Source organism: Oncorhynchus kisutch, linkage group LG15, assembly GCF_002021735.2.
Source record: "Oncorhynchus kisutch isolate 150728-3 linkage group LG15, Okis_V2, whole genome shotgun sequence".
Classification (NCBI taxonomy): Eukaryota; Metazoa; Chordata; class Actinopteri; order Salmoniformes; family Salmonidae; genus Oncorhynchus; species Oncorhynchus kisutch.
The window spans coordinates 54,013,107-54,030,293 of NC_034188.2; the positions used below are offsets into that span (position 1 = coordinate 54,013,107).

At 42.5% G+C, this 17,187-nt stretch overlaps 2 protein-coding genes across 2 annotated transcripts in view; both read left to right on the forward strand.

Moving 5' to 3' along the window:
- Positions 1-92: 92 nt before the first annotated feature.
- On the forward strand, positions 93-2,270 carry LOC109905483 (ras-related protein Rab-1A). The gene is made up of 6 exons (XM_020502877.2): positions 93-272; positions 568-640; positions 853-948; positions 1,059-1,154; positions 1,272-1,403; positions 1,570-2,270. The coding sequence occupies exons 1-6, from the start codon at positions 259-261 to the stop codon at positions 1,792-1,794; spliced, it is 636 nt and encodes a 211-aa protein (XP_020358466.1). The 5' UTR covers positions 93-258; the 3' UTR covers positions 1,795-2,270.
- Positions 2,271-2,985: 715 nt separating this feature from the next.
- The window catches only part of LOC109905485 (mitochondrial import inner membrane translocase subunit TIM50-like), a 28,451-nt gene continuing 14,249 nt past the window's right edge, over positions 2,986-17,187 (forward strand). The window contains exons 1-4 of the mRNA XM_020502878.2: positions 2,986-3,245; positions 4,419-4,578; positions 5,287-5,318; positions 15,349-15,370. Of these exons, the coding sequence (XP_020358467.1) occupies positions 3,006-3,245; positions 4,419-4,578; positions 5,287-5,318; positions 15,349-15,370 (454 nt within the window). The 5' untranslated portion in view covers positions 2,986-3,005. The remainder of the gene's footprint in view (positions 3,246-4,418; positions 4,579-5,286; positions 5,319-15,348; positions 15,371-17,187) is intronic.

Sequence of the window (17,187 nt, forward strand, 5' to 3'; positions counted from 1 at the left end):
GCATGAATGTATGGGATCTGTGATCAGTCATTTCTGAAGCTAAACCAGGCTACAGCTTTAAGACTCAGGTACTGACCACATTGAAACATGATCTTCGGCTTTAATAAATGATAGGACTCCCGGCTCATCATACAAGGTGCTGGTGCTGTTTGCCCTCTGAAGGACGGAAACACAATGCATCTGTGAAAAGCCAAAGATAACACAGACGTTGTATTCCTTTTCTTTTACGTTCTGCCCTCTGGATCTGGATATCTGGCCATGAATCCTGAATAGTAAGTAGTTATGAGTTGTGAGTGACAATGGCATTTATAGCATTATTTGTGTGGTTATCGAAGTAGGATGTGGTGTCATGTTTAGGTAGGCTATTGTCTTGGATAACATTGTAGCTACTGTTAAAGGCCCCTTTAGGTTTATGGTAGAATAAAATGCTCTCTGAACTTGGGACACTTTTTTGTTGCTTTGTATGCAATAACCATAGTGTATGTTAGGTCTATCAATGGTGTGTTTATTTATTTTTCATCCTACTTGATATAATCAACCTAAATAATAATGTAATGTATTCCTCAGCGACTACCTGTTCAAGCTGCTTCTTATAGGAGACTCTGGTGTCGGCAAGTCTTGCCTGCTCTTGCGGTTTGCGGTAGGCATTGTGTTAAAATAGAATGCACACAACTTTGGTGTTGTTCCATATAGCAATGAGTCTAGTGCAAACAGAAAGCGAAGGCCATTTCCTTTGTGGAAAGGACACTGCAAAATGTCATCAAACGCAGTAATTAACCACTGTTTGAAGGTTTGTTCAGCCCATTCTCCCATTGTAAATAATACAACTGCTCAGTGGTCTCTACTCCTCAGGATGACACCTACACAGAGAGCTACATCAGCACAATCGGGGTGGACTTTAAGATCAGAACCATTGAAATGGAACAGAAGACTGTCAAACTACAAATTGTAAATACATTTTTACAAGACAAACTGCATAGCTCCAGTTGTACATTTTGGTGATGGGGATGTGGTAAAGATTGTTTGTAAATTCAAACTGTTTGATCTATCTCTCCTAGTGGGACACAGCCGGACAAGAAAGGTTCCGGACCATCACATCCAGCTACTACAGAGGAGCACATGGGATCATCATTGTGTATGATGTCACTGATCAGGTAATACAGTGTATTTGAACTCCTCCTCTATATGGGCTGGATTGACCGTCTATTGCATCGCAATGTACCAGAGTTAGAGATAAAACTATACATACAAGATTTCAACTATTTTGCCAGGAGTCCTTTAACAACGTGAAGCAGTGGTTGGAGGAGATTGACCGCTATGCGTGTGAAAATGTCTCCAAGTTGCTTGTGGGAAACAAGTGTGACTTGGTCTCTAAAAAGGTAGTGGACTTTGCCACTGGTCAAGTAAGTGTCTGTTCTCATTCATAAAATGCTTGTGTCACCAATGCACAATAGATTCCTCATTAACTACAAATTACTGTCAATCATAGATATTGTGCTTTTGTTCCATTGTGTTGTGATAAATGACATAAAATTCTGCGCTCTCTTTTTCTTGGTATGATTGCTTCAGGAATTTGCTTCATCCCTAAAGATTCCATTCCTGGAGACCAGTGCGAAGAATGCTGATAATGTAGAGAAATCATTTTTAACCATGGCCTCTGAAATACAGAAGCGTGTTGGAAGTGATGGTGTTCAGAGTGAGGCTGCTAAAGTGGGCAACAAGATAAACAGTGCACCCCTTTGGCCTGGGGGGAAAGAGGAGGCTGCCGCAGAGGAGGGGAATTCTTGTTGCTAATGCCATACACAAACTACAGAATAAGAGAATCAATGAGTTTGGACACTATCTTAATTTCCTTTTGTTTTGTTCAGAGATGGTAATTGATCCTTGTGTGAACAGCTATGCAATAGTTATGCGGTAGCCTGTTCCAACAGTGCATAGAATGTGGCCCACGGAAAGGCACCCTTTGAATTAGTCGGTACCATTCTAATGTAATAGCTGAACACAGACAGCAACCGTCCTACCTTTGAATGGCCTGGGTATCGAAAATGTGACAAAAAAACAACAGTTGATTTACCCATGTGGGGTAGGTGAATGTTTGCTTGATGCTTTGAACATGTAAGGTGAATTTTCTGTGTAATTTTATCTGTAACATTTGTGAAGAACTGATTGTTTTGGTTACCACTGGTGGTCAACAAGTAATTTTTTCTTGTGTTAAACACTTTTTGATTAACGTTTGTTGTTTAATGAAGACAATAAAATATATATTTGCGGCTTAATTTGTTTTCTTCATTGCTTTCATGCATAATGCACTGTTAGTTGAAACTTGTTGGTGTATAGGAACAATTTGATCAACTGATCCCTTAAAATAATGTCGACAAATAGAGTGGTGCACAGGTACAACAGTTGCAAATCATCCCTGGTACGTCGGTGCAACCATAGAAATAGAATCGTTCTATATCTGTGGGTGCAACACACATAACATGAAGCAGATGCAAGCAACTGTGTTGTTATGGCTGCCCTCTAGTGGTCATGAATATTAGATATAGAGAAGCAAAATAGAAGCAACATGAAAAAGAAAGTATGGCAATAATCGTTGCTATGCTCTACGAAAACACAATTTATAACAGGGTCTAAAAGTTTAACATTTGAAAGACAAATCAGTGCAAACTAAGCCATGTCATATAACCTACACTGGTCGAAGGGAATAAGATTGGTACAGGAATATAAAATACACTTTGTTGTATTACAGTATATAAACTGCCGTTCTGTAAAAGCATACAGGGCAGGGATGTATTTTTAACAGACTTTGGGCACTGCCATCAGTAATGATGGACATTTTGGGTTGTATTCGAAGGTCAACGAAATCTTTGTTTCGATTGGAGAAAAGGCTGTAAATACCGCCCTATTTTGTTCCACATGACCTTTACCGATTTTTATTGCATTTTATGGCTGTCGCTCAGAGTAACATAAGCCAATCAGGCGCGTTTGTCCTTTTCACTTGCGCTATGTTCACCGGCTCTGTCCCTTTCAAGATGTCGGCAACGTCGATGTTCCCCATGTGTGTCCGGGCGAGCAGGGGCCTCCTCAGGCTCAGGAACGGAGGGAGAGGGGGTTCAAACTCCACGGGGGTGGACTTGATTCGGGCACTTTCCACGGAGAAGCCGCCAACAGGAGATGGCAGTGCTACAGGTGGACTCGCTCAAGCAATTCTGCAAGAGAGGCTTCAGCAGCAACAGAAGAGTCAGGTGAGTCAAGCTAGCTAGCTGACATTCCTCCATGCTTGGTTTAGGTCACGTTAGCTAGATATACATAATTTTAACAAGCAATGCTACAGAAAAGCCAAAGAGACACTTAATCAATTAGCTGGTTTGGTTTTCATGAGTTGTCATTCCAGTTTGTTGAACCTCCGAGTCTCTCACGAGACTACTTTTCCATTTATACACCCCATTTATTTGCTGAACCAATACATTCGCCGATTTAACATGTTGAACTAGGTTATCATGCCATCCATGTCATTCCAATTCGGGATCCTTGACCATAAAACCTAACATCAAACCATACCCTAACACTTTAGCTAAACCATTTACATTTCACCTTCAATGAGGCGGTGACGTCCCAAGGATTCCAGATAACACGGACCCTGTCATTCAACTGGCTGTATCCAGTCCGCTAGCTAGCTAGCTAGCCTACCAACATTGCCTTTGCTACTAGCTGTAATAATTAGCTAGTTAGCTAGCTCCATATCTTTGTTTTCAATTGCCAGTGAGTTAGTGTTACCTAGCTAGTTAGTTAACGTTAGCTAATCACCAGCTTACTTTCACATGTCACACATCCAGACATATTCCAGGAGATAAACGAGCCTTATATCATGACATTAGCCAGCTAGCTACCAAGTGGATTCATCACCTAGCCAAGTAACGTTAGCTAACTAGCTTTACCTAGATATACAGCTAGCTACGCGCTTATACTCCCACATTCAGCCACCATCTATTTATTTTTCACACATCAAGGTACAAGTCTAACATTACATTAGATATATGGTATCTGTCAAGGTTTTTACATTTACATTCGTTTTTATAACTTTTGAAGGTCGGGTATATCCTCCACGCCCCCAATGCATTTCCTGCACGCACACAGATTCATCTTGTCACAGTTTAATAACAGTGCAGGATATTTTACTTTAAATTTAATCTCTAAATCTTTCGAATCTATGACCAATGTCTTAAGTCACTGAGTTAGTTTGATTTGGAACTAGCTACCGGCATATGCTAGATGCATAATCTCATTTCCCTTTAAATGATACAAATTCCTTATTTTCCAAGCTATTCTGTATTGTAGCTATGTATTCCCAATATAATGTCTAGCTGGCTTGTGTTAGGAAATATAAAGGAATTTGACCTGGCTGTTTGCACTGATAGGGACAGCCCCCTCCAGAAGGGGATGGGGACTCGGAGCAGAAGCAGGACCAGGGAGAGGACAAGAAACAGAAGGAGAACACAGCCTATGCCAAGAAGATGGTGATGCGTTTAGCAGGCCTGATGGGGATAGGGGGTGCCGTCGGCATGGTGTACGTATTCGGTGAGTCCGCCTTACCCTCTTTGGTCCCCTCCACTCTGTCAGAGCAGCAGCATGTCAAGGGCTGACACTTAACCAGCAGCACTAGTGAAAGTCATACTGAAGATAGTGGAGTGATTTGGGACACCCTCTCCTTGCTCTGTGGAATATTTCCTTTTAGGAAGGCATTCTTGATCATTTGTTTTGAGCTTTAGGTGAATGGGCATTTTGAATATTACTTGAATTTCAACTCATCTCAATGGTGTAGAGTTTTGATCAGCTGTTTCTTTGCACTCGTCTTATGTCTTTCTCAATTGTGCTTAATAAAATAATTTAAAAGCATGTCTGACTCTTCTGATCAAGTTACTGTTCAATAGCTGTTGTTTATGAATCAAAGATATAAATTCCTTAGCATATTCCAGTGTTATTGTACTTACTGTCAGCCTAACAAGACTGACAGTAATGGATGGTGGAATTTGAGAAGACATGACTATACTTGTCAAAAGGAATGGTTGAATGTTTCACGATGTCTGTCTCTTTTCTGAAACGCATGACACGTGCGGTGCCATATGCTTTTCAGAAGTAATTTGATTTGTGGACACATGACATCTGATGCATGTAATGCAATAAATACTCATGTTTCAAACAAATAGATGTATAATATCATAGCTCTATAATATCATAGATGTATAATACTATCATGAGTAATGTGTTTTTCCTCCCTATCTACAGGTAGCAATTCAGTGGATGAACAAGGAAACGCGGTATGTTTTCATTAACATGTTTAGATGCAGAACATATGGTCTATTGCCTTATATGACCAATTATTAAAAAGTAGAGGTAAAAGATTTCCAGACAAAGTACTGTCGAACTTCAAGCAAACAGTGGCTTGTGCCAGTGAGTTTTAAAGTGTGCATAATGGGAGGTGGTGATGTAAAATGACACACTTATCACACTTCTCAGGGAGATCCCATGTAGCTCGTCAATTGGTTCAAGCTAGCGCTTGCGGTGTGTATGGTTTCCCACAAGGCACATCAGGGACTAGAGGTGTGAGTCTGGGAAGGTGGCTACTTCAAAGAGCACACTTCTTTCAGGTGTGGTCCTGTTGTCCACTTCAAAGGGCACTGTTGTCAGCCTACTGTAAATAGTCTGTTAACTGCCAGGGGTCAAATGTGTGGGGTTAGGAAGGTGTGCATTTTGAAAAGCACACTAGTCAGGCTGCTGTGAGTGGAGTGTGCCAGGCCTCTTAGTGCTGGATCCCACACTTGTCCCTGCAGACTGGAGGAGCTGTGTTTATTTTGAGGTCTTTGGGTGTCACTGTGAGAGAAGTCCAAGGATCCTGTTCTCATCTATTGCTTCCTCTCTAGAACCAGAGGAGCCTGAAGTCTGCAACACCTTTCCAAGGCTCAGCTTTTATGATGTGAATTCTCGATCCCTGAGTGAATTGATGTCCATTTACTCAGCACTTTTTGAATGAAAACCACTTCATAGTACATGAGGTGACCAGCTACTTACCTAATATTAAGGTTCCTTGTGCTTACAGCAATGTATCACCATTTTACTATAAATTACACACTTAATCAGAGTGTAAAATATAATCCAAAAGCCACTTGCCTCAAGATTAACATACTGTAGTTGGCGGAGATGACTCTTGAAATCACTAATGTTTTCAGAGGTATTAGCTTGGGCAGGATGTGTGGAATGAGAACAGGATGGTGGGCAACGTCCTCCACAGGGCACATGTCTCAGGTAACTGTGATATGTGCCAGGGGTTGGAGCTGTGGGTTTGGTAACTTTGACATTTCTTAGGGCTCACTTCATCACCAAAGACCCTCATGTGGTGTTTTATAGTTATCCTGTGGCCACTTCAAAGGGCACATTTCTTAGGCTGCTGTGATTGAGGGGTGTGAGCCTTATGTAATAATGTGGCCTTCTGCCATGGGTTTGGGAAGGTGGGCACTTGAAAGAGCACACTTCTCTTACTTCAAAGGGCACACTTGTCAGGCTGTGAGTGGAGTGTGCCAGACCTATTGGTGCTGGATCCAACACTTTCCCCCTTAGACTGGAGGAGCTGTGTCAATTGGAACCCCTTGGGTGTCAGTGCGAGAAGGAGCTGGATCCTGTTGACATCTCTATGGATTCCTCTCCAGAACCAGAAGAGCCTAATGTGAACGACTGGCCCACATGTCCAATGGAAGAGTCCTAAGGTAGATTAATGCAGTTACAGCCAAGGGCCATCTTGTACAGCAGCATAATTGGGCTTTGCATTCATCAGTAGCCAGAGGTTTTAAGGCTGAACATGCTACTGAAAACATGACTAGTCATCTACACTTTCTGTGAGTTTCTGTGGGGAGGAAATTAGGTGTTCATTCTTGTACTGAGGGACATCAGTAGCTCTACAACCAAGTCTTAGGTTAAGTGATCTATTTGGTCCTGTTTGGCACAAATGTTTGGTCAGGTGATATCCTGGTCTGCGGTTCTACACCTCTGGCACACTTTCTCATGAAGTGTTGCCCATCATGTCCTGCCTTAAGTGAGATCAAGCCACCAAAGGGTACACTTCTCAGGAGATTGTCCTGTGTTAAAAGGTTTAGGTTTGGGGCACACTTATTTCACTTCTCATGCCCTGTTGTTCACTTTACAGTTTAAGCTTGTCCCCACTTCAAAAGGCACACTTGTTAGGTTGCTGTGAGTTGTGGCCCACTTCCAGGGGTTTGAGCTCTGGGTTTGGAACTTTTGTGTAGGTGGGCACTTAAAAGAGTAAGCTTTTCTCACTGCTCTGAGTGGAGTGTGCCAGGCTTCTGGGTGCTGGATCCCACCCATGTCCCCCTCAGACTAGAGGAGCTGTGTTAATTTGAGGTGTTTGGGTGTCACTGTGAGAAAAGGAGCTGGATCCTGTTCTCATCTCTATGGTGTTCTCTCAGGAACCAGAGGAGCCTAATGTCTGGAACACCTGTCTGATGGAAGAGTGCAAGGGTAGATTAATGCAGTAACATTTCAAGGCCAATCTTGTACAGCAGCATATCTTTGGCTTTGCATTAATGCAGTTGCCTCAAGGTTCTAAGGATGAACATGCTAGTGAAAGCATGACTAGTCATCTACACTGAGTCTCTGGGGGGATAAAACAAGGAGCCACTCAATTTTGTACTGAGTGACATCAGTAAATCTACAGCTTTATCGTATGTCAAGTAGCCTTTGGATTTGGTTCTGTTTGGCTCCCATTTTCCCTTGTTTTGCAATCGATTAAAAGTATTATCTTGCGATATGAAAAACAATTTTGTCACTAGGGCAGTGGTCACCAACCGGTTGATTGCGATTGACTGGCCGATCATCAAGGCATTCCTAGTCGATCGCCAAACATTTCTGTAGAAAAGCTCACGAGAAAGGCTTGTGCTCATTTTTTAAAATGTATTATTCCTATTGCGCTGTTGGTGGTAGGTGCACTTGATTCAGAAGCCCTGTAGGCAGTGTTCCCATTTTCAACCAGCAAATCGGATCGCTCAAATCGCCGTTCCTACAGCTTCGTCGGCCACAGCGTGAGATTTCATAACTTTTAAAACCATGACCAGAGAGAGACTGTCAAATACAGCAAAGAGTGAGTTAATGTCTTAAGTATTTATTCAGCGCTGTCAACACGTTTTTTGTTCAACACTATTACAAAGCTTAAAAGCGCTTCTCCCTACTTCCATTTACTTCTGCAGATACAATGAGTGAGTAGCCAAGTGTATCTGCGTTTTTATTATTAGCAGCTCGTCGTGTCTATTTTAATATCGAGGAATATTTCACTTTCTCAGGTCATGGGAACAACTTTTATTTGTGCGTGAGGAAGATGCGGTGCGACTTGAGTTTGGCCCTCAGGTTTGGCCTTCTGGTCAGTCTCTCAAAGATGAAGAGAGCAGGGACTGTGACTGAAGGTCACTGTCATGATTTGACCTTGTTTTTTTGTCTTTCTCCAGAGTTCCCAGTTTTCTTGAAATCGCCTTAATCATCAGATGCAGGTACCATCAGTCCTGTAAAATAAAAAAGCACATTTTCAATTTATTACAGCACTTGCAGCTGTGCCTCGCAAGTGCTACACCAACTGATCTATTTTGTTATCAAAGCTTGAGTTTTGAAATATAATGTGGTCTGAGAAGAACAATATTGGCAGGCCAGGCATGTAGCCAATATGCTGTGAATAATTAGGCCTTCTGCACAAACCTCCATTCCTACAGAAGTGTTTTTAGTAGGTTAATGTTCTTTTTAAGTTTAAAAAGAATTCTGAACGATCGATCTCTGCTTGCTTTTTGACTGCAAAAGTGATCTAGACTCAAAAGGTTGGTGACCACTGCTCTCGGGGTTGGACTAGTTTCTGCTGAATTTCCAAAACAGATGCATTTTTTTTCTGGCATTGATACATTTTCAGGTCCGCTGAGCGCAAACTTGAATGATGTGAAAATTCTGTGCACAGTGACGGCCTACCGGGGAACAGTGGGTTAACTGCCTTGTTCAGGGGCCGAATGGCAGATTTTTACCTTGTCAGCTCGGGGATTCGATCCAGCAACCTTTCGGTTACTGGCCCAACGCTCTAACCGCTAGGCTACCTGCCGCCCCTATTTGATCATAATGTAGGCCTACCGGAGTGGCCTACCATTTAAAAAAGAAAACTATGGGGAAAATGTATTCAATAACATCTTGACATGGAAATAGCTGTTCTATCATTCAGCCTACAGTAGCTGCAAATGAGTGGTGTTCAATGTAAGCCTACATTGCATGAGAATTTTGGAAGAAGATAAACATGCAGGGCTTGACATTAACCTGTTTTATCCACTTGTCCTTCAGACAAGGTGACTAAAAATGTTTGATTCAAGAAACCATGACAAAATGAAATGCATTATTATTCCTATACCATTTATTACAGAGAATCACAGAATTTATGCTAACTTCTTATTCAAGCCTGTCTCAAAATACAATCTCTTTACCTGACTCCCTTTTCAATGAACTCTAGAAATGCACAGGTTTTGCGCTCTTGTAGGAAGCTATCACTTCCCCATTGCTGACTACCAATTATCTATAACTTGGCTATTAACTCACTAACTAATGAAGGATATGAACAAATGTGCATACTTGGCAACATGCAGCTTTCGCTTTGATCTCAAAACAAGCGCATCTACTCACGACCGCTCATGCTGTAAACAAAGAATGACCCAGATCCATATGACAATGAGTGAAGTTCAATCTCATGCTTCTCTGCGCAGGCAGTCCTGGGGAGCTGCAAGTAGCTTAGAGGGAACATTGGTGGCGACCAATTCTCATTCCTTTCACTAGCTCAAGCACCATCTCTTATAATGTTCCTTACCAGTTTGTTGCTGTGAGGGTCTATGGTCTCATATTGTACACTGTAGTAGTTTTTTCTTGAACTGCATTGTTACTTAAGGGTGTGTAAGTAAGCATTTCACAGTACGGTCTTCACCTGCTGTATTTGGTGCATGTGACCAATAACATTTGATTTGAACTACTTTCATCTCTCAGAGCTTTGAGTGGCCACTTCCTGATGTTTTGTGAGTTCCCATGACCATCCTGTTGCTGTTTCGGGAACATGGCCTGCTCCCAGTCTCCTGGGCCTCTGCCTCAGTGTTGTAACGAGGTGTGAATTGCCCCTAAATGAGCACTCGCACATCTCGTACAATGTCAACCTCTTCTGAAAGTCCAATTTGGCAAACCCAAGTCTTTTCTGAGTTAATTCACTGCTCTGTGTTAGAAGTGGTTCTTGAGATGCTTTAATGGGCCAGACATGCTCTAGTCAGAGCAGAGGCAAGGAATATTTATGTTCTAGCATATTTATGTTCTAGCAACATTCTAGCCAAATTCAAATAAATTACTAACTTTCATGAAATCACACACTTTCGGGGAAAGCAAAAAATGCTATTATCTGAGGATAGCACCCCAGTAAACAAAGAGAGAAGCATATTTCAACCCTGCAGGTGCGACACAAAACGCAGACATAAAAATATAATTCATGCCTTACCTTTGACACGCTTCTTTTGTTGGCACTCCAATATGTCCCATAAACATCACAAATGGTCCTTTTGTTCGATTAATTCCGTCGACTATATATCCAAAATGTCAATTTATTTGGCGAGTTTTATCCAGAGAAACACCGGTTCCAACTTGCGCAACGTGACTACAAAATATCTCAAAAGTTACCTGTAAACTTTGCCAAAACATTTCAAACTACTTACGTAATACAACTTTAGGTATTTTTTTAACGTCAAATTTAAGACGGTATGTGTGTTCAATACAGGAGGAAAACAAACTGTAGCTAGCTTTCTGGTCACGCGCCTCTATCTAACAGTAAACTTCAAGTTACCCTCGTTCTGAACAGTGCTACTTTTTAATGACACAAAGGAATAACCTCTACCAATTTCTAAAGACTGACATCCAGTGGAAGCGGTAGGAACTGCAAGAAGGTCCCTTTAGAAATCTGGATTCCCAATGAAAACTCATTGAAAAGAGTGACGTCAAAAGAGAGATTCTGAATGGTTTGTCCTCTGGGTTTCGCCTGCTAAATAAGTTATGATATACACAGACATGATACAAACAGTTTTAGAAACTTCAGTATGTTTTCTATTGAAATCTACATATTTTATCTTCTGGGGATGAGTAGCAGGCAGTTGAATTTGGGTATGTATTTCATCCGGACTTGAAAATACTGCCCCCTGTCCCAAAGAAGTTAACAGCTCGGAAAATTCTAGAAAATGTCAAGGCTTTGAAGCTTCTGTTAGGCTAATTGACATCATTTGAGTCATTTGGAGGTGTATCTGTGAGGCCTACCTTCAAACTCCGTTCCTCTTTGCTTGACATCATGGGGAGATCAGCCAAGACCTCAGAAAGAAAAAATGGTAGAACTCCAAGTCTGGTGCATCCTTGGGAGCAATTTCCGAACAGTTTTCAACTGCACATGGGGACAAAGATCATACTTTTTGGAGAAATGTCCTCTGGTCTAATGAAACAAAAACATCTGTTTGGATGGAAAAGCGGGAGGCTTGCAAGCTGAAGAACACATCCCAACTGAAGCATGGGGGTAGCAGCATCATGTTGTGGAGGTGCTTTGCTGCAGGAGGGACTGGTGCACTTCACAAAATAGATGGCATCATGAGGCAGGACAATTATGTGGATATATTGAAGCAACATCTCAAAACATCAGTCAGGAAGTTAAAGCTTGGTCGCAAATGGGTCTTCCAAATGGACAATGACCCCAAGCATACTTCCAAAGTTGTGGCAAAATGGCTTAAGGACAAAGTCAAAGTATTGGAGTGGCCATCACAAAGCCCTGACCTCAATCATATAGAATATTTGTGGGCAGAACTGAAAAAGTGTGTGCAAGGAGGCCTACAAACCTGACTCAGTTACACCAGCTCTGTCAGGAGGAATAGGCCAAAATTCACCCAACTTATTGTGGGAAGCTTGTGGAAGGCTACCAAAAACATTTGACCCAAGGTAAACTATTTTAAAGGCAATGCTACCAAATACTAATTGAGTGTATGTAAACTCCTGACCCACTGGGAATGTGATGAAAGAAATAAAAGCTGAAAGAAATTATTTCTATTATTCTGACATTTCACATTCTTAGGATCAACACTTTATTTTATCTGAACTAAGATGGGGAATTTTTATGAGGATTGAATGTCAGGAATTGTGAAACTGAGTTTAAATGTATTTGGCTATGGTGTATGTAAACTTTGGACCCCAACTGGTAGCTCTTTTTGAGAGTGCATGATATTCATGGCTAGTTCCATTAATTATAAAATCGGGGACAGGGCATGGCAATAAGGTCAGTTCATTGATAATGATTTGTTTATGAATTTCAACTAATGTACTGAACTGACTCCCAACCCTGACTAGCTTTAGCGTACGTTACACTATTGGTTTTGGAAAGGAAGGTGGAGAAGCTGGACGCTATGTACTAGACATTACTGACATAGGAGTTGATACTAGAGGTCGACCGGAATGGACGATTAATTGGGGCCGATTAAAAGTTTTCATAACAATCGGAAATCGGTATTTTTGGGTGCCGATTTTCCTTTAATAAAAAAAAAAAAAAAAAAAACGTACCTAGGCAACCTTTTACCTAGGCAAGTCAGTTAAGAACCCATTCTTATTTTCAATGACGGCCAAGGAACGGTGGGTTAACTGCCTCATTCAGGGGCAGAAAGACAGATTTTCACCTTGTCAGCTCGAGGGATATAATCTTGCAACCTTACAGTTAACTAGTCCAACGCAATAACGACCTGCCTCTCTCGTTGCACTCCACAAGGAGACTGCCTGTTACGCAAATGCAGTAATCCAAGGTAAGTTGCTAGCTAGCAACTTATCTTATAAAACAATCATCACTAGTTAACTACACATGGTTGATGATATTATCTAGCGTGTGCTGTGTTGCATATAATCTGACTGAGCATACAAGCATCTCAGTATCTGACTGAGCGGTGGTAGGCAGAAGCAGGCGCGTAAACATTCATTCAAACAGCACTTTCGTGTGTTTTGCCAGCAGCTCTTCGTTGTGTGTCAAGTATTGCGCTGTTTATGACTTCAAACCTATCAACTCCTGAGATGAGGCTGGTGTGACCGAAGTGAAATGGCTGGCTAGTTAGCGCACGCTAATAGCGTTTCAAACTTCACTCGCTCTGAGCCTTGGTGGTTGTTTCCCATGCTCTGTATGGGTAACGCTGCTTCGATGTGGTGGCTGTTGTCGTTGTTGCTGGTTCGAGCCCAGGGAGGAGAGGGACGGAGGCTATACTGTTACACTGGCAATACTAAAGTGCCTATAAGAACATCCAATAGTAAAAGGTTAATGAAATACAAATGGTATAAAGGGAAATATAATATAATAACTACAACCTAAAACTTCTTACCTGGGAATATTGAAGACTCATGTTAAAAGGAACCACCAGTTTTTGGAGCAAGGAAAACTGAAACGTTAGCTTTCTTACATTGCATATATTGCACTTTTACGTTCTTCTCCAACACTGTTTTTGCATTATTTAAACCAAATTGAACATGTTTCATTATCTACTTGAGGCTAAATTATTTTAAAGTTGATACGACTCAGTCATTTGCCTGCCTTTCCTAAGCTTCTCTCTGACTGAGATGTCTAGTCCGAGTGCTTTAAATTCCAAGGTTGTCTGCCAGCAAAGAATATCTTGGGCTCTACACAGTCTACGCAAACGGAGCCAACAGAGGTTCGTTTGCATGGCCCGCTACGTAGTTCTACGTACATTTGTGCAGCTGAATTTTTGCCACGCAATGCAAACAAACCTCCGACGCCGTTTGCATAGACTGTTGACCTCTTTAGGACAAGTGAAAAGGACGTTTTCCCAGTCTCATTCTCCTTACACAGCCACAAGAGGGCACACTAGGCTGAGTCATCGTGGCTGTGTACCTTTCTCCCCATTGGCCCATCACCTTACCTTTGCCCTAATATACAGGTTTACCTGGCACATTATAAAATGAATCGAATGTAATATAATTGGGAAATAAGTCGCTATAACTGCTTATCTAAATCATGTACAGTGTCAGTGATCAAATTATGTACATTATATAAGGGAAACTCCTTATAACCATGCACAGGCAGCAGGGGGCGTAGTTGTGTAGTCTGTCCAACTACTGCAACCCCCTCAGGTCAGCCTTGTTAGGGAGGAAGGGGTGTTGAGAAGGGGGATAAAACAGCTCCAGCCCACAACCTCTGTTCCCATGTGTTGGCCCCAGCGTGCAGCATGTGTTGGCCCCAGCGTGCAGCATGTGGTGGCCCCCCGGCTGGTTCTCTCTTGCCGGGCAGGCAGGCAGACCCCCAGGTGGCAGATGCAGCTGAATATTCATCAGCTGGGAGATTGAATTTGTCTGGTAATTGGTGGGCTTGTGTGGAGCGCTGCTGAAAGTGTCACCACGAGGGAGGGGCCAGGGGGAGGGCTACACATTGGCATGACTGCACATAACGCACAGAGACATGCAACAGCGCCCCGGTTCAATATACTGGATATTATTACACACTACACACAGATGTTGGGCTGTCCAGGTGGAGAGTAGAACATAAGTGGTTTGGACGGTCTTGGTGTCTGTGCTCTCAAGGAGAAAATAGCTTCTTTTTTTTTTTTACTTTGGTACCTTAGTCCCTGCCTAAGAACTGTTAAGACTTTGAAGCATTGGTACAGATTTTCTGTTGAGTTTAGATCAGTCTGTCCCTGGGCCAAAACCGGTCCACAAGTTATTTGTGGCCTGTCAAATCAGCAGGAATTCAACTAAAAACTAGTTTATTTTAGGAAAACTGTTCCCAAGTATCCCCACAAAAAAAAGATGTGATCTTGTCTCAATGTGATCAAGGTATGAAATTGTTATTTAGATACAAAATCTCATTTTAGGCTTGCAGTGTACAAATGTGTTATTTTCTGACCCCCTGGCCATTTTTTGCTGACAAAAATCGACCCGTGTCTGAATCTATAGCCTACCCCTGGTTTAGATGCATAGGAGAGATTAAATGTTAACTAGCCTGGATGGCTATCAACTTCAATAAAGGAATATTCGGTAGTATTTGAGAGGTGTTGTGGCTGTTTGGACTCCGCTGAATTGTCTGACACTGACGTTTGAACGTCAACACAACCACAATGTCATGTTATTTACCTTGTGCATTTGCCATATATTGTAAATCATCTCAAGAGTTTTTCTGTCAACAGTACCATCTGACACATACCTGACAATCACGTGTGTGTGTGTGAAGTGGACCGTTTCTCACTTTCCTCCTTCGGTCTTCTCTTTCAGATTCCAGATCAGTTTGACAATGGTGAGTTGTTTCCCCAATGACTGACGCCACCTGTGGTATTCAGTCTAATCCATAAGGTGTTTTGGAGAAGTTTTATTTTCTCAAAGTTTAGTTAGCTTTGAGATCAGTGTTTTTATTTTGGTGTCTGAGGCTTTTGGCACACTTGTGTTCCAACATCTGCTCCTGGGCTATAAAAGGATCTCACATTACATCAGTTGTGTTTTATAGCTGAAGTAAAGGTAAAGACTACATAAACATGGAATAACAAAGCTCAGACAGCTGTTGGTGGTTAACTTGTGAAGTCTTAGCCCTGTTGTTTACAGTTCCCTTAGATTTGTCTATAAAAAAATGAGCGAGCTTGTGGGCTGTTTGTTTGACCTCTAACAATCTAATACCCAACATCCCATACCACGTTCACAGCACCCTCCACCCATTCATTGACAGTGGTTCAGATGAGCCCCCCCCCCCTCTAACTTGCCTTTTCTGCTGTCAGCCTAGGATTGCGGGCAGGAAAGGGGTTGTATGAGCGATCAAACCCACTGAGAAATGCCACCTTGCAGGGGTCCCACAACCAATGCACAGGCAATGCCAACCACCCCCCTTTGTGTGTGACTACCACCCTGTACCCCTCCATATGCCCCTCAGTCATCCCTATAAACTGCCAGGCTGACAACCTGGTGGAAAGGGTCTCATGACAAGACCGACACAAAGGAAAATAGAAATGACATTGTGTTTCTCTCCATTTTTGTAAATTGTTACAACCTGTTGGTTGCCCCAATAGATTAGTAGTCCTAGATGTCTGTCTGGTATTTTCATTCTCTGAGCGCACGTTTGGCCAGTGTGGAGCTGAGAGGGAATGTGTAGCATTTTGATAGGACTGGCTATGCTATTGAAATGACAGGAGGGCAAAGCAGGGGTACTGAGTTGCGAGGTGCCTCCCTCCCTGCTTCAAAGCTATGCTAATGCCTGGGACAGCTGCGGCCCTTTCTAAAAATCCGATAGGACATGGGGAAGTCTCCTCTTTAAACGTGTAACAATGTTATACAAATAATTACTTAATTCCTCACGATGTCACGCTCCCCAAAGTCCACTACGTCTGTCTATCTGGGAACGTTGCTGCGTCTCTTTATTACCTTAGTGCCCAGAGTGCTGCTACAGCTGCTGTTATTGGCCAGCCCAAATGCACCCACAGCGTTCACTACCCCTAATGAAGGCCTGATGAGGAGCCCCTGGAGGAGTGTAGAGGGAGCATTCCAGCCCACTGCCCACGTGTCTCTCCAACCCAATTTGTAGAATGCAAGTGAAGGGGATTGTTGGGGGGGGCAGCCTGGATGCCTCCACTGGATGGGTCCTCAGGGACCCGGGGCGTTGAGGTCTGGCCTGCAAACAGACGTGCTTATGAGACCCGTGTCGCCATGCCAAGTGATGGTATTCAGAGCACCGGCATTTTGCTGAGGAGCGTTGGATGCTGTGACTGAAAAGCTCCCCAAAAAGCACCCTGTTGAGGCCACACTGTGGTGTGTGACATGCAGGACTGCTTTCAAAATACTTACCGAGGTTGGAAGGTGTTGCTTTCTCCTAATGTGGATCTAAGAAACGGTCTTGATGCAGTATGCAATCAATCGGTACACACACCAGATGTTTAGGGGGAGGGGAAAAATGTATTGCTTTAATCTTCAAGCACTATTATTAGGCTTAAATCACTGACTTGTACTTTTCCGAGTCATTTCATGACTTGGAAGACGTCATCTCTTCCTGTCCATTTTATCAGATCGATTCACCCTCTGTGTCCCTGTTAGTGTCCCACAGCTAGAATCCTCAGAGCGTGTTTGGCTGTG

Bases quoted from the DNA above. Each gene is read 5' to 3' on its own strand.
- LOC109905483 (XM_020502877.2), top strand. The intron at 1,155-1,271 runs GTAATACAGTGT...CTATTTTGCCAG, and splicing joins TGTATGATGTCACTGATCAG to GAGTCCTTTAACAACGTGAA. The intron at 1,404-1,569 runs GTAAGTGTCTGT...TGATTGCTTCAG, and splicing joins TGGACTTTGCCACTGGTCAA to GAATTTGCTTCATCCCTAAA.